General features: G+C 42.8%; 1 protein-coding gene across 1 annotated transcript in view; it reads left to right on the top strand.

Moving 5' to 3' along the window:
* The window catches only part of DGCR2 (DiGeorge syndrome critical region gene 2), an 83660-nt gene that overhangs the window by 23740 nt on the left and 38143 nt on the right, over positions 1-21777 (top strand). Inside the window, exon 2 of the mRNA XM_046025877.1 lies at positions 7978-8100. Coding sequence (XP_045881833.1) covers positions 7978-8100 — 123 coding nt within the window. The remainder of the gene's footprint in view (positions 1-7977; positions 8101-21777) is intronic.

Raw genomic sequence — 21777 nt, 5'->3', positions numbered from 1 at the left:
TTACAGTAATTCTTGAAGTCAAATAGTGTACATCCTCCAATTTTGTTCTTCCTTTCCAAAGTTTTTTGGGTATTTTAAGTCCGTTGAATTTTCGTTTGAATTTTAGAGTCAGTTTGTCAATTTCTACAAAGTCCTACTGGAATATTGATGGGGATTGAATTGAATCTGTAGATGGATGTGGGTAGAATTTTTTTTTTTTTTTTTAAGATTTATTTACTTTAGAGCAAGAGAGCATGAGCAGGGGGAAGGGGAGAGGAAGAGAGATTCCTCAACCAGACTCTCCACTGAGTGGGGAGCCTGATGTGGGGGGGGGGGTCGATTCCAGGACCCTGAGATCGTGACCTGAGCTAAAACCCAGAGTCACGCAATCAACCTAGCTGCCCTGGTGCCCTTTGAATTGGTATCTTAATGATGTTGGATCTGTTGATCAATGAACACTTCATATATCCCATAGGTTTAGATCTTTAAAAAATTTCTCTTAGCTATATTCTGTAATTTTCAATGTATAGGACTTGTACATCTGTCATTAGATTTATCCCTAAGAATTTACCTTTTTTTTTATGCTGTTGTTAAGGTAATTTTAAATATCTTAATTTCTGGAACAGTTTGTATAGAATTGATCTTATTTTGGGACACCTGGGTTGCACAGTCGGTTGCGTGTCTGATTCTTGGTTTCAGCTCTGGTGGTGGTCTTGGGGTCGTGTAATTGAGCTGCGTGATGGACTCCATACTCAGCTCGTGGGTTCTGCTTGGGATTCTCCCCTCTGTTCCTTCTCCTGCTCACTCGCTCTCTGAAATAAATAAATAAATTTTTTTTTTTTTTTTTTTTTTTAGATTTTATTTATTTATTTGACAGACAGCGATCACAAGTAGGCAGAGAGGCAGGCAGAGAGAGAGAGAGAGGAAGAGAAGCAGGCTCCCCGCTGAGTTGAGAGCCCGATGCGGGACTCAATCCCGGGACCCTGAGATCATGACCTGAGCCGAAGGCAGAGGCTTTAACCCACTGAGCCACCCAGGCGCCCTAAACAAATAAATCTTTTTTTTTTTTTTTTAAATGTGACTAATTTTTTATTTTTTATTTTTTATTTATTTGACAGAGATCACAAGTAGACAGAGAGGCAGGCAGAGAGAGAGGGAGGGAAGCAGGCTCACTGCCTAGCAGAGAGCCCGATGCGGGACTCGATCCCAGGACCCTGAGATCATGACCTGAGCCGAAGGCAGCGGCTTAACCCACTGAGCCACCCAGGCGCCCCTAAACAAATAAATCTTAAGAAAGAAAAGATTGGTCCTATTTCTTCCTTAAATATGTGGTAGAATTTTCCAGTGAAGCCATCTGGGTCTGGAGTTTTCTTATGTTTAAACTAAAAATTCAGTTTCTGAAATAACTATAAGGTTACTCAGGTGTCTGGGCTGCCTTTTTGAGTGAGCGTTGGTAGTTCGTGCCTTTTAAGGAATTTATCTTACTGATAAAAAGTTGTCCATACTATTACCTTATTATTCTCCCATCCTTTTTTATCCTTTTAATATCTCCGAAATCCTAGTGGTGACACCTCTCTTCTGACTGGTATTTTGTGTTCTTAATTTTTTCCTGACTAGTCTGTCTAGAGGTTTATTAATGTTATTAATCTTCTAGAAAAACACCTTTTGTTTTCATTATCTTCTCTGATATTCTGTTTTGTGTATTTCCACTCCGATCTTCATTTTTTCTTCTCTGCCATCTGCTTTGGGTTTCATTTGCTTTGCTTTTTAAATTTCTTTCTTTTTTTTTTTATTATTTATTTATTTATTTGACAGAGAGATCACAAGTAGACAGAGAGGCAGGCAGAGAGAGAGAGAGGGAAGCAGGCTCCCTGCCGAGCAGAGAGCCCGATGCGGGACTTGATCCCAGGACCCTGGGATCATGACCTGAGCCGAAGGCAGCGGCTTTAACCCACTGAGCCACCCAGGAGCCCTGCTTTTTAATTTCTTAAAGAGGAAGCTGAGATTACTGATTCAAGACCTTTTCTGATACAGGAGTTTAATGCAGTACATTTGCCTCTGGGAACTGTTTTAGTCTCATCCCAGATTTTCATCAATTTAAAGTGCTTTCTAATTTCCTTTTTCATTTCTTCTTTGACCCATAGGCTATTTGGAAGTGTGTCAGTTGTTCCATATAGTCAGGGGATTTTCCAGATATCTTTCTGTCATTGATTTTTAATTTAATTCCATTGTGGCCAAAAACATACTCTGGATGCTTTGAATCATTATAAATTTATTAGCAGTTTATTTTATGGACCATAATATTATCTATTATGGTAAATGTTATATACATGAAAAGAATGTGTAGTCTGTTGTTGACTGTAGAGTTTTGGAAATGTCCGTTGGTGTTGTTCAGGTTGTCTGTATCCTTGCTGATTTCCTGTCTGCTGCTTCTATCAGTTATTGAGAGAGGGAATGGAAATTAGTTGTGAATTTATCTATGATAGCAGTTTTTCCTTCATATTTTAAAGCTCTGCTATAGATGCATAAACATTTTAGGATTATTTTGTCATGTGTCATTATTAAATGACCTTCTTTATTCCTGGTAATATTTGCTCTGAAGTCTTTGTGTAATACTAATTTGGCCACTCCAGCTTTCTTTTGATCAGTGTTAGCAGCATGGTATATCTTTTTCCATTCTTTTATTTTTACCTATCTTAGTGTCCTATAAAGTGAGTTTCTTTTAGACAACATGTAATTGGGCCTTGTTTTTTTACCTGTGTGACAAATTATGCTTTTTAACTTGGGGTGTTGAGATCACCTCATCCGTTTATTGATAAGGCACAATTAATTAAAATCTGCCATTTTGTCACTTGTTTTCTATTTGTACCATCTGTTTCCTTTTTCTTTCTGCCTTTTGCATTGAGTGTTTTTATTCCATTTTGTCATCTTCATTGGCTTATTTGTTAAAACTTTTGAGCTGGCTTTGTGGTATTCATCTTGAACATCCTGCAGTTGACGTTCACATGACAAGACTGCTTTACATGTAGTGTAAGAGGCTTGAAATGCTGTGCTTCTGCTGCTCCCTTCCCAGCTTTTGTGCTGGCATTGTCAGAGTTCTACTTGGCAATATGGGATCCATGTTTTTGCTTTAAATAATTCTAGGTTGACTACTTTCTTTGTTTTCAGAAGTCAAAAATGTTGCTCCACCATCTTCTGGCTTGTATTGTTTCTAATGAGAAATCTGCTGTCCTGTTTGTTTTCCTCTGCAGATTATGTCTTTTTTCTCTGGCCCTTCAGGCTCATAAGACTCTTTTAAGATTTTCTCTTTATCACTGGTTTTAAGCAATTTGATTGTAATGTGCCTTGGAGTAGGGTTTTTTTTTTTTGTTTTTTTTTTAATATGGTTGGAGTTCATGGTTGACTTGGATCTATGGGTTTTCATCAAATTGGGAAATGTTTTTGTCAGTTTCTTCAAGTACTTTGTCTCCCCGCCCCCCACGTCTGTGTCACACAGCTCATAGTTTATTTGTTTTCTAGCCCTTTTTCAGTATTTTAGAGTTTCTTTTTTTTTTTTTTTTAAGATTTTATTTATTCATTTGACAGGCAGAGATCACAAGTAGGCAGAGAGGCAGGCAGAGAGAGATGGAGAAGCAGGCTCCCTGCTGAGCAGAGAGCCCGATGTGGGACTCGATCCCAGGACTCTGGGATCATGACCTGAGCCGAAGGCAGAGGCTTTAACCCCCTGAGCCACCCAGGCACCCTCTTTTTTTTTTTTTTTTTTAAAGATTTTATTTATTTGACAGGCAGAGATCACAAGTAGGCAGAGAGGCAGGCAGATAGAGAGAGGTGGAAGCAGGCTCCCTGCTGAGCAGAGAGCCCGATGTGGGGCTCTTTCCCAGAACACTAGGATCATGACCTGAGCCGAAGGCAGAGGCTTTAACCCACTGAGCCACCCAGGTGCCCCTATTTTAGAGTTTCTTATGTTGTCTTCATGTCATTCATCTTTTCTTCTGTGAAACTGAATCTGTTCGTCCTATGCCTTGCAATTTTCATCTCTAGGCAGTGGATTTGCTTTCTTAAAATCTTCTGTATCTACCGAACATGTTTGAGTTTTCCTCTGTGTGAGGAAAACTGTGGGACACAGTTTTAATTTTAATGTCCTTGTCTACTTTATCATTTGTACCTTTTCTGAGTCAGTTTTGATTGAATTTTTTTCATTTTGGTCATAATTTCCTGTTTCTTTGCAAGTCTGGTAGCTTTTTTATTGAGTGCCACACTTCTTGAATTTTGCCTTTTTGATTACTGCATATTTTTGCATTCCTATAAATATTCTCGACCTTTGTTCTAGGATGTGACTTGGAAACAATGTGAACCTTTCGGCTGTTGCTTTTTTATTTAATTTTTTATTATGTTAATCACCATGTAGTACTTCACTAGTTTTTTATGTAGTATTGCATGATTCATTGTTTGCGTGTAACACCCAGTGCTCATTGCAATACATGCCCCCCTTAATACCCATCACTGGGCTAACCCACCCCCCACTCTCCTCCCCTCTGAAACCCTGTTTGTTTCCTGGCATCCATAGTCTCTCATGGTTCGTCTCCCTCTCTGATTTCCCCCCACTTCATTTTTCCCTTCCTTCTCCTAATGTCCTCCATGCTATTCCTTATGTTCCACGTATAAGTGAAACTTTACGATAATTGTCTTTCTCTGCTTGACTTACTTCCGTTATTAGCATAATCCCCTACATTTCCATCCATGTCGATCCAAATGATGGGTATTCATCATCTCTGATGGTTGAATGATATTCTGTTGTATATATGGACCACATCATCTTTATCCGTTTATCTGTTGGAGGTCATCTCAGCTCCTTCTGCCATTTGGATATTGTGGACATTGCTGCTATGAAATTGGGGTGCATGTGCCCCTTCTTTTCAGTACATCTGTATCTTGGGTAAATACCCAGCAGAAAGAGCCCAAGAGTAATAGACCAGAAATTTACAGAGACAATCTATAGAAACAAGGACTTCATAGGCAAAATGATGGCAATAAAATCATGTCTTTCAACAGTCACTCTGAACATGAATGGCCCAAATGCTCCCATGAAATAGCACAGGGTTGGATAAAAAGACATGACCCATCCATATGTTGTCTACAAGAGACTCATTTTGAACCTGAAGATATATCCAGACCAAAAGTGAGAACCATTTTTCATGTCAGCAGACCTCAAAAGAAAGCTAGGGTAACAATTCTCGTATCAGACAAATTAGATTTTAAGCTAAAGACTTCAGTAAGAGATACAGAAGGACAATGAATCATTCTTAAAGGGTCTATCCATCAAGAAGATCTAACAGTTGTAGCTTTTTGTGCCCCCAGCATGGGAGCAGCCAACTACATAAGCCAACTGTTAACCAAAATAAAAAAAAAATATGGATAATAATACTTTAATAGTAGGACACCTCAACACTCCAGTCTCAACAACAAGCAGATCATCTAAACAGAAGATCAACAAAGAAACAACAGTGTTGAATGACACAGTGGACCAGATAGACTTCATAGATTCTGTTATATTCTAAATATGTGTGGAACATTCCACCCTAAAACAACAGAATACTCATTCTTCTTGAACGCACATGGAATTTTCTCTAGAATAGACTACATACTGTGTCACAAATCAGGTCTCAACTGATACCAAAAGATCGAGATTATCCTCAACTGTTGCTTTTAATTGTTGTTAGACTGCATTTAGTCTGGAGTTTATTTTTCTCCGCTAACAAGGCAGGATTCTTGTGCGTACTTGACTCAGTGCCCCACAAGTGATGAGTTTTTCCAGACTGGCTCCTGAGAACAGGCATTGTTTGTGGTCTCGTTGAATTTCAGTTACTGTTTTCCTGTTACCCTTTTGGATGGCCTGGGATAGTTTCCTCATGCCACACACTGATCAGTACTCTGCTTCATTCCCTGAGGGCTTCCTCCCTAGATCTCTGAGTCTGTCTTTTGTGCCACTCTCTCTTTTCCAGGACTCTTTTTGGAGCCGCCCTGTGAGTGCTCTTTGCCTTGGTTTCTCCCAGTTTTTAGTTGCATCCACTTACCTCCGAGAGTCTTCTCCCCTTGGAGTCCCTCTCCCTGCTTTGTAGCCTGGAAATGTGCTTGAGGCAGTAAGGCTTACCTCACATGTTCGTGACTCAGGGATCACTGTTCTTTGTTGCTTGATGTCAGTGCCTGGAGAACTGGTGTTTTCTAATATTTTGCCCCCTCCCTTTTTTTCTCCCATTGTTTCAGGTCGGCATTTCATTTCAGTTAAATCTATCCCTCTAACTCCATCTTGACTGGAAGCCTTTATAAATTATGGAGCATTGTGACTCTTTTGTCCATGCCATATATGTAACAGAAGCTATCCTTATGGTTAGATTGATTGATTTACTGCAGTGTGTAGTGGCAGGTGGAGAAGAGCGAACACTGGATTCCGGGTTCCTTTCCCTGGTCCTTCTTCTCTTCCCTGCTTCAGAGTGGAAGACTTTCAGACATATAACACTGGTGGGGGATGAGGATTGTCTCCTTGCAGAGTGCTCTGAAGAGGCTCTCTTGTGAAGATACCAAAGCTATGGTACACGATGCCATGAGTGGCTGTCCCGGGGGGTGGGGAGGGAAGGGCTCAGGCCTTACATCTGTGTCCTACCTGATTTGGTGGGTTCATCTACCTTGGTTAATTAGAGTGATGATTGGCTCTGGTTACTTAGGCCAGTGATGGGACAGGACTCAGGGGTGGGAAGAGTTCCTTTTTCTTCCTGGATTTCAGTGGAATAATTCCAGGACAAGGAAGACCACAGAGGGAGCAGGACCATAGTAAGAGAGCTCTGTTTGTTTTTTCTTCCTGTGTTACCACGTTAGTGTGTAGGACTTCATCCCTCATACCTCAGTGCTTTTTCTTGGTTCCACGTGTGCCCACGTAGCAGCTGTCGCCTCACTTCACAAGTCTGGTGGGAAGGACCAGAGGAAATACTTTTGCCTCTTCAGGTCATTTGATCTCTCTTAGTCATCAGTCTTCTCTCTGCTGTTGTAGCTCAAAAGCAGCCATACACGAATACATATTTGTGGCCGTGTTCTAATAAAACTTTACTTAAAAAACAAGTGGGAGGGGCAGGAGTTGACCCCAGGGCTATAATTTGCCAACCCCTGCCTCAATTCAAGTCCTCACTTTACTGAGTTATTTGATACTTTGTGTGGTTCCCCTGTTATGATTGCTTCCAGAAACCATTGCCAGTTCTCCCTGTCTTAAAACACAGATTTCATCATGTTACTGACTGACTGACTAACTTCTGGCTTCCTTTAACATTCCCAGGAAAGGTCAGAATTATCTTACCCTCAAAGCCTCCATAGTCTGACCCTTTTTATATTTCTGGTCTTACCTCTAGTGATTCCCCATTTGTCGCATACCGTCTTCTCGGCTTGTTTTCCTGCCCTGTGATAATCCGTGAGCTTTACTTTTTCTGGTATGTTTTCTCCCTTCCTATTACATTATATGTGTTTGTTGAAACCACCAACCTGCCTTGGGAACCCTGTTTATATCCCATCTTCTTTCAGAAGGATTTCAGAGCCCCTCAGGTGCAGGCCATTTCTCCTTCCTTCACGCTGTTTGAGCACTCCTGTGGTGCGCCCTCCTGATTTGCTCTTCATCAGAAATGTGTGTGTGTGTGTGTTTCTTGTTGACCCATAACCCCTCCTGCGGTGGGAGGTGTGCCCTCTTGTGACCTCTGTAGTCTAGCGTCGAGTCGGACTCTGAGCAGAAACATGTCAGGTGTGTGTTTGAGGTGGCACATAAAGACCCATGTCTTGGGTGGGGGGCCTTCCCTGGGGACTTGTGTCGTTGTGGGCACAGCTCTTGGCTCCTCCTTGGGGCCCCTGTGCAGGCCCTGTCAGGGCGCGCTCCTGGGCCCAGGCGGCAGCAGGCCTGGCTATCCCATCTCCACTGCTGCCGCCACTTCCTCAATGGCCTCTTGCCCTTTGGTTCCACAGAGCTGCGGTGCAACCCCGGGCAGTTTGCCTGTCGCAGCGGCGCCATCCAGTGCATCCCCCTCCCCTGGCAGTGTGACGGCTGGGTAACTTGTGAGGATGAGAGCGACGAAGCCGACTGTCCAGGTGAGTGTGTAGGGCAGGCACCGCCCTCGACCCTACCTCCGTCACAGCTGCATGACTGTGCTTCTGTCGGTGGGGGGCGGGGGGGGGGCTGTCCACTGCAGCCCAGGCAGTAGCCTTTCACTGGAAGCTTACATTGAGCTGAAACCCTCCCCTCTCAGCCTTCTCTCTCTCTTTAAGAATAACTGCCCAACACAGGCAGATCCCAGAATTTGCAAGGTTGCAGGGGCGGGGCTGGGGTGAGGCAAGAGGGGTGCCCAGGATGCCATGTTTCTTTTGGCACTGCTGGCTCCGAGAGCAGCGCCCCTGAAATGTGGTACCCTCTTGCCGCCTCCTCGCCTGCCTCTGGAGGTGGGTGCTCTTTGAGACTTGGCTAGAATCCTGATGAGGGTCATTAGACTGGCTTTGGCTCTGCCAACCCGTCCTGCTCACTCAGTTCCTAGTAATTTTCCACCTGGGGATTTTCTCCTGCCAATGCATGGGCTCCTAAAGATATATGCAGATGACACAGAAAGTCTAAACGGTTGGTTCTCCACTTGGTTTCTGCCCCAGCACCCTCAGGGAGTGTAACACGCCCCATGAGTAATGGTGTTCACTGCATCCCTGGTTCTTTTGGGTTAGGATGGAAGATGTAGTATCTTGCATTTGCCTGTACATGTGTGTGTGACACACACATACACGATCACACACACACACACACACACACACACTAATTTGTTTAAGACCCAGGTAGCACCAATAAAGCCCCTAAGAAGAAGGTGTTTATTCTACCTTGAGAACCTCAGACCTAATAACTCTTCCATTTTAATTTCTTGATATTCTAGTTTGGTTTTGCTTTACCAACCTGATTTATTGCTGTTTTCCTTTGAGTGGGTAAGCTGGACTGTTTCTTATGCCCACTCTGTGATGAATTTCCTAGCCACATGCTTCATTCATGCCTTTTTCTTTCCCGGGATCCTCTTGTTCTTTTTCATGTGGATGGATCTTGCCTATCCTTCAAGGCTTGGCTCAGATGGTACCACAACGAGCAGCATCTCTGGGCCCTCGGGGTGAGGGTTAGCTTCTGCCAGCACCTCTTCTCTCTGACAGCATCCAGAACCACCAGTAATTCTCACCATTACCTGTGCCCATGCTTGATCTTTCCTTCCAGACTGTGAGCTCCCCGAAAACAGGAGACCTGTCTTCTTCCTAAGTGTGACCTGGCTTAGGACGGAGGTCCTTTTTAACATTTGGTAAATGGGAGGAGTGTTGTAATTCCTGTGGGTCAGGTACTGAAGAAAAACCAGTTACCTCCAACCGTGGGGATCAGGTAGGGTATCAAATACAAGGCGATATTTGAGCTTGGGATATTACTTTGAAGAGGGTTCCAAGTTAAGAAGTGGAGGTAGTTTGGTCAGACTGTTTGCCTGAAAAGATGGCCTTTAGAGGGGATCCCAGTTACCCCTCAAGCCTGTTCATTGGATTATGCACATCTCTGGTTGAGGTCCTTGCCGTTCCAAATGAGTTTGAATGGTGGCCGCTGGGGCAGAAGCTTCTGGGACAGCCCTGTGTCTGTCCCAGAAGGAGCCTACCTGCTCCTTCCTTAGGTCACAGCCTGGATAGCACGAGCTACCCTGTGCTTGGGCTGCTGGTGCTCCATGTTCTGTCAGCTATTGAGGACCGTGGTTGTGTTTGGGATCTTCCCTGGGTCTGCCTTATGAGATGAAACTTCGTATCCAGCCTCCTGGAGAATATTCTTTTTTTTTTTTTTTTTTTTTTTTTTTTGACAGACAGATCACAAGTAGGCAGAGAGAGAGGAGGAAGCAGGCTCCCTGTGGAGCAGAGAGCCCGACGCGGGGCTTGATCCCAGGACCCTGAGATCATGACCTGAGCCAAAGGCAGCGGCTTAATCCACTGAGCCACCCAGGCGCCCCTCCTGGAGAATATTCTTAACAAAGAACCAAATGATTCTTGACTGGCTTTCGAGTGGAAGGACGACTTATTGCTGATCTCAAAGTGCATTTTGGCTTAGCTTTTAGGATTGTATGTAATAACTGTTCTGTTGCGTAGGTACGGAAAACAGTGGTAGGCATTCTAGTTCATCTTGTTCATTTCTCCATCCACTGTGGATTTGATAAAGGCAGGGACTAGATTTTATTTCTCTTCTGTCCCACAAGGTCTGGCACAGGAGGTCACAAGTCACTTAGCACAAGTGTTGATGTGAGGTTATAGAGGTTGCCATATTTTCTCCCCAGACAGAAATAAAGTCTGTCCAAAAGGAGCCTGGAGTTCAGCTTAGATAGTGTGCTCCAGGCCCTAGCCACTGAGGGCACAATGATCATGGCAGTGTGTGGAAACTCATGGAGCCCTGATAGGGCCAAGGAGTGTTTGAGAAAGGGTGGGAGGGCTGAGGTGCTGTCGGACCTCCTGGCTCACTCCTGGCCTCCCCTTGCGTCTGGTACCCTGTCTGTCCCGTGATGTAGTGCCACGCCATGATCCAGGTGGGCAATAAGCTTTGATTTCTGATTAGTCTTAAAGCTGGGATTGTGAGAAATGTAAGTTATGAAAATAAACAAATAGTATAGTACTTGTTTCTCACATCTCTGAATCAAAAGTTGCTGAAATTTTGTCATATTTTCTGTTTTTGTTTTTGTTTTTTTAGATTTTTATTTATTTATTTGAGAGAGAGAAATCAGAAGTAGACGGAGAGGCAGGCAGAGAGAGGGAGAAGCAGGCTCCCCACCAAGCAGAAGGCCCGATGTGGGGCTCAATCCCAGAACCCTGAGATCATGACCTGAGACGAAGGCAGAGGCTTAACCCACTGAGCCACTCAGGCACCCCTAAATTAATTTTTTGAACATCATGAATATGTTAAATTCTTATTAACATCTCTACCAACTCCCCTACCCGCCCCCCCCAAAAAAAGAAGAAAGAAGAAAAATCTTTGTGTATGGGGAGGGGAGTGTGGACAGGGAGTTAGCTGATAACTACCTTTGCTGTGGCTTTCCTGTCTATGGGGAGAGTTTAAATATACCTGTGAAAAGCCCTGGCCATGCTTGGTTAGGCTTTTGAACATGGGCTTCAGGACTTCTGGAGGGACTATAAGAGATTACGTTGTTGTCCTCCTGAAAGCCTGCTAAAATTATAGTAAAAGAGTATAGAAGATATGAAAGATGTAAAATGGGAAAAGATGGAACAGCAGGCCAGTAATTTCAGCCTGATTTTGGAAGATAGGAAATGGGTGGTATGCTAGACACAGTCTGGACATTCAGTACATTGCCTGCATTTCCAGGGCTGGAAGGCTGGAGCTCTCTTATTCAGACCCCACTGCCAGTGGGCTTTGGCTATCACTTAGCCCAGGAGATCCTTCCCATGAAGTCTGGAAGGTAGAGGGAGGTGGACTTTCTTCCTCTGGCAGTGGTGTGGGGGTGCACGGGTGAGGGAGCACACCAGCCTCCGTAGCAGCCTCCTGCCCTCTATCGCAGGACTGTAGAGCAGCTGTGATGGGCGGAGGTTTCCTGCGGGTTCCTGTCCTGTGGATGGTGTCCCGAGTTGGGACTAAGGCCACAGAGGCGGAGTGGAAGGCTAGAGGTGGCTCACTTTTGTGTACACTCCAGCCTCTGCAGTTGTTCTGAAAGTACCTGATAACCCGTATTAAACTCCTTGTTTTTGAAATACCTAGCATGGTTTCTGTTCCTCTGACTGAACCATCTTTGATGTAAATGGGAACTAACATAAGACGCATAAAAGTTCCTTAATGGAGAAAAATGTACAACTTTATTAAGAGACATTAAAGAACATTTGAATAAATAGAGACAGGATATTCTTGGCTAGGAACACTAGCCAAGGTGTGGCCTGTTCTTAGATTGATCTGTGGAGTCAATGCGTCTCCGAAGGGGTTTTGGGAAATGTGACAAGTCAGTTTTAAAATGTGTAGAAGATAAAGTCCTAATATTGTAGGACACTCTGAAGAAGAGTAAGGTGTGAGCAGTTGCCTTACCTGTTACAAGGCTTACGTTATTGTTGGCTCAGGGAAGCACAGATTGGCCCGTGAACAGAAGAGCTGCCAGAAACAGACCTGAAAAACGATATATGGCACAGGTGGAATTACATATCACTGGGCAGAGGCTAGGTTCCCCAATCATACCGCTGTGACAGTTGGGAGAGCATGTATATAAAATGTACAGAAAAATTAGTTCCAGGTTAATTGAAGAAAAACTTCTAGAACACAATCTAGAAGAATATCTTTATGACCTTGGTAGGAAAGGGTTTTTTTTGTTGTTTTTTTAAGTCACAAGAGTAATCAATTCTAAAATAAAAATGACCAGTTTTACTAGATTAAAATTAAGATCTTCCTTTTTCCAAAAGGTACCTGTAAAGAATGTGAACAGACAAGCCACAGAGTGGGAATAAATTTGCAATATGTATAGCACATAAAGGATTATAGTCCAGCACACATAAAGAACTCCTACATGTGGACAAAAGACACATGGGCATGTCACAGAAAAATTAACAAGAACAGTGGTTAAACAGAAAGATATTCGGCCTCATTAGAATTCCAAGGCCACAGTGAAATTCCACCTTACAGTCACTTAAATAGGCAGAAATTAAGATGTCTCTTGGCAAAAATTAAGGTATCGACAAAACCAAGTGTTGGAGAGGATGTGAGTGACTCGGAAATCTTACCTGCTGCTGGTGAGGGGGATAAACTGATGTACCTGCTTTGGAAAACTGGCATTAACTTATGAAGTTGAACATTCTCATATTCTGTGATCCAGGATTTCCATCTGGGGAGCTCTAGAGAGGTTCTTGCTGCACTCTTCATACTAATAAACATCGTGGAAACAACCCAGATGTCTCTGTTCACATCATGGCGATTATGGACCAGACAATAGTGAGGGAATAGTAGGTCCTTGCGACAATATCACTGGATTTTTTTTTTTTTTTTTTAAGATTTTATGTACTTATTTGACAGACAAGGAGGCAGAGAAGCAGGCAGAGACAGAGGAGGAAGCAGGCTCCCCGCTGAGCAGAGAGCCCGATATGGGGCTCAATCCCAGGACCCTGGGATCATGACCTGAGCTGAAGGCAGAGGCTTTAACTCACTGAGCCACCCAGGCGCCCCAGTATCACTGGGTCTTAAGAGCAGCATGTGGGTGACAAAGGCAACTTGCCAAAAAACACAACACCATAAAGACAAGCAAAAGTGACCATTCTCTTATGTACATACATATAGGTGTGATAACAAAAAAGGCAAAATGGTGAAACAAAATATAGGCTCTTGGTTCCTCCCTGGGGGGGAGACAGAGGAATAAGAAAAAACCCTACAGCTCATGTCTAGGTTCTGAAGTAGGGTGGGAGTAGGGGTGGAGGGCTCACAGCTATATTTTATTATTAGGTTTATTTCTTACATTTGTGTTGCATATGTTCTTTGGAATATGCCAGATACTATGTAGGCTCCCCACCCCCCCTTCAAGAAAAGCCAGTAGGAGGAGAGTGAACTTAGCGCAGCAGAGAAACTAACTGTGAGTCTGGTTGAGGGAAAGATGATTAGGAAGTGAACTGGTTTGACCACTGAAAAATTTGTGCTCTAAATACTGAGGCTGGTGGGTACCTGGCATGGGAATGGATCAGGGGTTGGTGGGATTCTTTTACCATGGGTCTCCCTTCCTTGCTGCGCAGAGCTAGATGACCCTCCCAGCGGCAGCCAGGAACTTTATTTTGTAGACCAGCACTGCCCTGTATAGTAGCCCTGAGTCACGTGTGGCTATTGAGCACTTGAAATGTGGCCATTTCGAGCAAGGACGGACTACAAGTGTAAAGTACACGCTGAATATCAGACTTGGTACAACAAAAAAGTAAAACACCCCATTAATACTTTTTTACATTGGTTATGTGTTGAAATGATAGTATTTTTAATATATTGGGTTAAATTACATTATTAAAATTAATGTCATTTCTTACTGAAATGTGGCTTGCATTTTATTTCTGTTGGGTAGCACTTGTACTTAATTTCGGCAAAATAGGAGATACCAGGCCCAGCGGGCCAAGCAGAGGGGACCCATGGAGCTTGAGAACAGAAGAATTTAGAGAAATTCTCTTTGGGGACAGGTGAGACCCCAGCCATATCTTCGACCCAACTGAAAGGCTGACTCTCCCTCTGTGCTCCCCCACCTTGAGGCTCATCTGAACCCCACTAGTGCTCACAGAGCCTCCGATAAGCTGAACCACTTTCCTGTTAAACCTGAAAGAGAGCTGGTGCTTTCTAGACTCTGGAAGAAAACATCTGGGTGCCTACTGGACTCTGAACAAAGCATCCTAGACCAGAAGAGTCCAAACAAAGTGACCTGAAGTGGCTAATTCTGCTCTTTGTAAAATGGTGGTCAGATGTGGAGGTTCAGAACCAAGCTGCTGAGGCTGGAACCCTGTCTCCATCACTTACTGGCTGTGGTCCTCTAGACAAGATGGTTTTTGAACTTCATTGTCTTCATCTGTAAGATGGCCAAAGTAACAGTTTGCCTCTTAGGGTTCTTTTGGGCTTTTAAATAACTTGATAAAGTGTTTAGAGCAGAACATGGCACATAATAACCTCTCAATATATATTAGAAGTGACTTATTAATTCAGGGAGGAGTAAGCAAACTTTGAAAGTATATTCTGACATCTTTTGAACTGGCAGTCTAGGAAACTCCAACCCCTCATCCTCACACTACCACCGCTATCCCCCACATACACATGAAAAAAAAAAAACAAAAAACAAAAAACCAGAGAGTAGCTAAAATAACTTTATAGACGCTCCAGAAACAGTCACAGGTCTAAGGAACACCCAGTCAAAAAAAGCCACACTGAAATGGTAGGAGATTTTGTGGCATGTTTACTCCTTTCCACCCCACCCACTTCCCACCTGGCACAGGAGGTCTGAAGGAAGCAACAGCACAGCTTGAAAATCTCTGTTTTTAACAGAATGGAGCAGGGCAGTCCTTAACTTGAAACACTCTAGCTTGTCTGGGGACTGTCTGAGGGACTGATCTCTTTTCTCTGACTGGAAGCTCAGATCTCAGGCTGTGAAAAGCTGTGGAAAGTGGAAAAAAGTGCTCCTGAAAGCTGCAGGGGGACTGTAGAGCTGCAGATACCTGGGGCAAGGGAATAGGGGTGGAGGGATACAATAGAATACTTAAGAATATTGAGAAGCTGGGTGACAAGTCTCTGTGAAATTAAGATTTTTAAAACAGCCATCTATACTTAGGAATAAAAAAAGTTCACACACAGGCCTAGGCAAGATGCATACCCCATAGTGGTCCCAAGGTTCAGAACAAATCATGCTAATTAGCAAAGGACTTTAACACAGAGCCAGTCTGCTAAGATTGGGAAAGGTGGCTATATATTCGGGTGATTAATTTTTAACAACAACAAATCACAAGGTATACAAAGGAAGAGGAAAATATGGCCCATTTAAAGGAATAAGATTAGGTGGTAGAAACTATCCTTGAGGACACAGACATTGGACATACTAGACAAATGTTTTAAAACTGTCTTAAATGTGCTCAAAGAGCTAAAGGAAGACATCGAGAACTAAAGGAACTCAGGATAACAATATATGAACAAATGAGAATACCAACAAAGAGAAAGAAATGATAAAAACACTGTAACTGAATTGGAAAATCCATTAGAAAGGTTGAATAGTAGCCTCCACCAGTCAGAAGAAAGACTAAGTGAACTTGCAGGACATTGAAATTACTGAGTCTTTGGAACAAATGAACAAAGAAAGGTGAATAGAGCCTTGGGCACTTACAGGATCACAGTAGCTATCAACAATAGCAGAATACACATGTTTTTCCCTCCAGTACACATATAATAATCTGCGGGATAGACCATATGTTAGGCACAAAAGTCAGTACATTTAGAAGGTTGAAATTATACAAAGTATGCTTTCCAATTAACAGTGGAAGGAAACGAAGTCCTCAGTAGAAGGAAAAGGGTAAAATTCACAAATACATGGCTATTCAGTAGCACAGTCTTAAACATGGTCAGTATCAAGAAGAAATCACAAAGGAAACTAGAAAATATTGAGACAAATGAAAATGAAAACACAACATACCAAAACCACTGGGATGCAGTGAAAACAGTGCTACGAGGGAAATTACAGCTGTAAACGTTACATTAAAAAAGAGATCTTAGGGGCGCCTGGGTGGCTCAGTGGGTTAAGCCTCTGCCTCCGGCTCGGGTCATGATCTCAGGGTCCTGGGATCGAGCCCCACATCGGGCTCCCTGCTCAGCAGGGAGCCTGCTTCCTCCTCTCTCTCTGCCTGCCTCTCTGCCTACTTGTGATTTCTGTCTGTCAAATAAATAAATAAAATCTTTAAAAAAAAATAAAAATAAAAAAGATCTTAAGTCAACAACCTAACTTCACAGGAAGAAAAGGAACTTAACGAACTAGGAAAATAAAGAACTAAAAAGCTAGCAGAAGGAAGAAAATAAAGATTAGAACAGAGGTAAATAGAAAGTAGAAAATCTAGAAAAAATCAGCAAAACCAAAGATCAGCAAAATGGACAAACCTTTAGCTAAGGATTAAAGAGAGAACACCCAAATAACTAAAAGAAGAAATGGAATTGACATTATTACCAATTTGACAGAAATAACTAAATATTTTAAAAGTTTAATCATTTTTAAGGACATGGGCCATATACCTTTCAAAATGGTATTACTGGATCCAATGGTAGTTCTATTTTTAATTTTCTGAGGAACCACAATTTGTTTTCCATAGTGACATACCATTTCACATCCCCACCAGTTGTGCAAAAGCATTCCAACTTCTCCACATCCCACCATCATCTCCACATCCCCACTAGGACTTGTTTTTTTTTCTTTTAAGATTTTATTTATTTGACAGAGAGAGATCACAAGTAGGCAGAGAGGCAGACAGAGAGAGAGGAGGAAGCAGGCTCCCTGCGGAGCAGAGAGCCCGATGCGGGGCTTGATCACAGGACCCTGAGATCATGACCTGAGCCGAAGGCAGCGGCTTAATCCACTGAGCCACCCAGGCGCCCCCCACTAGGACTTGTTATAGCAGCCATCCTTATGGGTGTGAGGTGGTGTCTCATGGTGGTTTTGATTTGCGCTTTCCTAATGATTAGTGATATTGAGTGCATTTTCATGTGCTTGTTGGCCATCTGCATATCTTCTATGGAGAAATGCCAAGTCTTCTGCCCATTTTAAAATTTTTTTAAAAAGATTTTTAATTATATGTCAGAGAGAAAGAGCACACATGCACATAAGCACAAGCAGGGAGAGCAGCAGGCAGAGGGAGAAGTAGGCCTTCTCCCTCTCTGCCTGCTTCTCTGCCTACTTCTGCCTACTTGTGATCTCTCTCTCTGTCAAAAAGATTTTATTTATTTATTTGAGAGTGAGAGAGAGAGCCCGCACAAGCAGGGGGTGAGACAGAAGGAGAAGGACAAGCAGACTCTATGCTGAGCGCAGAGCCCTATGCGGGGCTTGAACTCACAACCCTGAGATCATGAGCTGAGTTGAACTCGAGTTGGACACTCAGTCAGCTGAGCCACCCAGCCACCCACCCCCCATAAGCATTCTTTTATTTTTTTAAGATTTTATTTATTAGAGAGTGAGAGCAAGCACAAGCAGGGTAAGTGGCATAGAGAGGGAGAAAGAAGCAGGCTCTCTGACAAGCAGAGAGCCTGATGTGGGCCTTGATCCCAGCACACTGTGATCATGACCTGAGCCAAAGGCAGACACTTAACCAACTGAGCCACTCAGGTGCCCCTATTTTTAATTTTTTAAAAAATATTTTTTTTATTTATTTGTCCTAGAGAGAGAGCACAAGCAGGGGAACAGCAGGCAGAACAGTTAGAGGGAGAAGCAGGCTCCCTGCTGGGCAAGGAGCCTCATGTGGGACTCGATTTTAGGACCCTGAGATCATGATGTGAGCGGAAGGCAGTCGCTTAACCAACTGAGCCACCCAGGCATCCCAAGTTCTTTTTATAAAAATATAGGAGCAGGGGTCATATTAGTCATGTAGCTTTGGAGTTAAGAGGTCATAATAATTTTTAGAAGACTTAGATGAGATACCTTGTATAATTGCAGTATGTCAGAAATACAGTGAACACCACACGTCCAAAGAGGGAGCGCACAGGTCCTGGTGAAAAGAGCAGGAATCAGAATCACATGAGATGTTCAGCAGCAGCACCGGCGTGGGGAAACAATGGGGCAAGGCCATCTGGATCTGAAGAGGAGCTGATTTTAATTGTCTAAATCAGAATTTTAGTTGGAGTTGTATTCAGGTTATTTGTACACACGATCTGAATATTCAGATAGTTTTATAAGACTTTTTATTTTAGAACTAGCAACGCTGATGTCCTATGCCCCATTTCCCACTTCTCAGAGCAAATACTTGAGATTACTTTAACTATTGATTTCACTTAGCATTTATCTGTGGATCTCTAAATTCCATGGTTTTAGGCATTTCCTGTTGATTTTTCCTGAACAAGGTGCCTGACACTTTCCCCTTTGTCTTCTCACTCCCAGAGTTCTTGCTCCGTCCGTGCTGCTCTTGGCAGGGCACGGAGGGGGATTCCATTTCCTTTTTGCTGGTGAAACATTTTGTTTTTACGCCAGAATTGAACATTGTCATCATCATCTTTTTGTTTTGATGACTTTATTGAGGTATGATTCACATACCATAGAATTTGCTTGATAAGTATGGTTTTTGGTGTTTTTTAGAACATTTTCAGAACCATCACCCCAAGTGTAAAACTTTTTTGTCACCCCAAAATAAAACCTTGCGTCCATCAGCAGGCAGTCTCCCATTTTCTCTCAAGCCTTAGCCCCTGGCAGCCACTCACTCACTTTCTGTCCCTGTGGATTTGACACTTCACATTTTATAGAAATGGAGTCATACAATATGCAGTATTTCATGTCCAACTTCTCTCAATTGGCATAATATTTTCAAGGTCCATCCATTTAGTTTTCTTTTTGTTTTACTTTTTTTTAATTTAATTTTATTTTATTTATTTGTCAGAGAGAAGGAGAGGGAGAGAGAGCACACAGGCAGGCAGAGGTGGAGAGAGAAGCAGGCTCCCCGCTGAGCAAGGAGACCATGCGGGACTCAATCCCAGGACCCCGGGATCATGACCCGAGCCGAAGGCAGCGGCTTAACCCACTGAGCCACCCAGGCGTCCCTTGTTTTACTTTTTAACAAAACCTATATATGTACTTTAAAGAAAATGTTTTATGTGTCTTTTTTTTTTTTTTTTTTTTTTTTTTTTTTTTTTTAATATTTTATTTATTTGACAGAGAGAAATCACAACTAGGCAGAGAGGCAGGCAGAGAGAGAGGAGGAAGCAGGCTCCCTGTGGAGCAGAGAGCACGATGTGGGGCTCGATCCCAGGACCCTGGGATCATGACCTGAGCCGAAGGCAGAGGCTTTAACCCACTGAGCCACCCAGGCGTCCCTTGTTTTACTTTTTAACAAAACCTATATATGTACTTTAAAGAAAATGTTTTATGTGTCTTAAGTAAGACTTTCAGGGTTTTAACACCTTTATTAAGATGCAATTTATGTACCATAAAATTCCTGACTTAAAAGCATACAAGTCTATGATTTTTATGAAATTTATAGAGTTCTGCAACTTTAGAGCATGTCTCTTGCCCCCAAAGATCCCATGTCCATTTGTAGTCATTCCTTGTTCCCTCCACCAGTCCCAGGCAACCACTAATCTATTTTCTTCGTCTTTCAGACTTGCTGTTCTGGACATTTCCTATAAAGGGAATCATACCATATGCCTTCTTTTGTGTCTGGCTTCTTCCACGTGGCATCATGTCTTTGAGGCTCATCCATCTGCAGGCTCTGTCAGTGGTTAGTTCCTTTCCACACCAGATTTTCCATTCCGTGGCTTATGCCACATTTTGTTTACTCTTTCACTTTGATGAGCATTTGAGTTGCTTCCACTTTGTGAGTAAAGCTGCTCTGAACTTTACGAGTTTTCAAGGGGACATAGGCTTTCATGTACCTTGGAAAGTACATAAGGGTAGGATTTCTGGGTCATGTTGTAAATTTATGTTTCACTTTTTAAGAAATGGACAAATGGTTTGCCAAAGTGGCTGTAGATTTACATTAAAAAAAAAAAAAGTCCTTAGCAGGATGGATCTCTCCTGATTTCCCCTCAGTTGTAGATCTCTCATTTTATTCTGCCCTAGTGATTTTGCGGTCTCCTTCCCCAGAGCCACCTGACTTCACCTGTTGACTTAGTGCTGGCAGAGCCTGCTGCCTGCCCACCTTCCCGGCTGTCCTCTTGGGTTTTCCCTTCACCATCAGCATGGGTGAATCAGCAGGTTTCTCCCTCATGTCTGCCCACACTTGTCTGCCTGTCTCTCTCTCACATTAGATCCTTTGTTTTTCGGTGTCCTCTTTTGGTTTTTTCCCTCATTTAAGTAATGTACTGCTGTCTTTAATAACTTCTGCAGAAAAGGAACAGGGAGACAAAAGTTTTTAATTCCTTGCTTACGTGTCTGAAAATTCCTTTATTTCACCCTCACACATGATACAGATTTAGCTGAATTTAGAATTACTAGCTAGAAATAACTTTCCCTTACAATTTGGAAGATCTTTCTCCATTTTTATGAGCTTTCAACATTGCCGATGCTGTAATTCTGGTTCTTTGAATGAAACCTGTTTTTGTTCTGGAAATTTTGAGTATCTTTTGATACATTGTGCTAGCCACTTAGCAGATCTTTTCATCTTAGGAACTCATGCCTCTTGGTTTAGAGAAAGAAAACACTAGATTTTTTTTCTCTTCCATTTATCTTGCCACTTTCTAGATGTGTTACTGGAAGTTGGAGCTCTTGGACTGATCATCAGTTTTTCAGTCTCCAGTTCTCCATCTCTTTGTCATTTTGTTTTACTTTAAGGAAGTTTCATTTCAGGGCGCCTGGGTGACTCAGTGGGTTAAAGCCTCTGCCTTCAGCTCAGGTCATGATCTCAGGGTCCTGGGATCGAGCCCTGCATCGGGTTCTCTGCTCAGCAGGAAGCCTGCTTCCTTTTCTCTCTCTCTCTGCCTGCCTCTCTGCCTACTTGTGATCTCTCTCTCTGTCAAATAAATAAATAAAATCTTTAAAAAAAAAATCTTACTTTAAGGAAGTTTCTACTTGCACCACATCTTTTAACAGGTTTTCATTTTGCCATCATGTTGCATTTCTTTTTCATTTTATTTATTTTTTCATGTTGCATTTCTAGTAGAGATTTTTCTTTGGGTGGGAGGGGTTAATGGTGTCTGTATTATGTTCCATTTTAATAGCATCCCATTCTTGTTTTATGGATACAGTATTGTCTCTCACTTTGAGTATGTTAATGGCACATTTTTGTTGAAGTGTCCTATAGGTATTCCTTCTGTATTGTTTCCTCTGTGGTGTGGTGTTTTTCATTTGCAGGCTCTCTGCAGAGGTTGGTGGACCTTGGTCTGTTGTGTGTGGCTGGAAGCTCTGTGCTTGTGGGTCTCCATGGACAGTGAACCAGCTGGACTGTTTTCACTGGGGGGTCTCCTCCCCTTGGGGACCTTTTCCTTGGGCTGGCCAGATTTTTTTTTTTAAAGATTTTATTTATTTGACAGATAGGGATCACAATTAAGCAGAGAGGCAGGCAGAGAGAGAGGGGGGAAGCAGGCTCCCCGCGGAGCAGAGGCAGAGCCTCAAC

This window comes from Meles meles, chromosome 12 (assembly GCF_922984935.1).
Source record: "Meles meles chromosome 12, mMelMel3.1 paternal haplotype, whole genome shotgun sequence".
In the NCBI taxonomy this organism is placed as follows: domain Eukaryota; kingdom Metazoa; phylum Chordata; class Mammalia; order Carnivora; family Mustelidae; genus Meles; species Meles meles.
The sequence above is the reverse complement of the archived record's forward strand: the minus strand, read 5'-3'. Positions and strand labels throughout refer to the sequence as shown.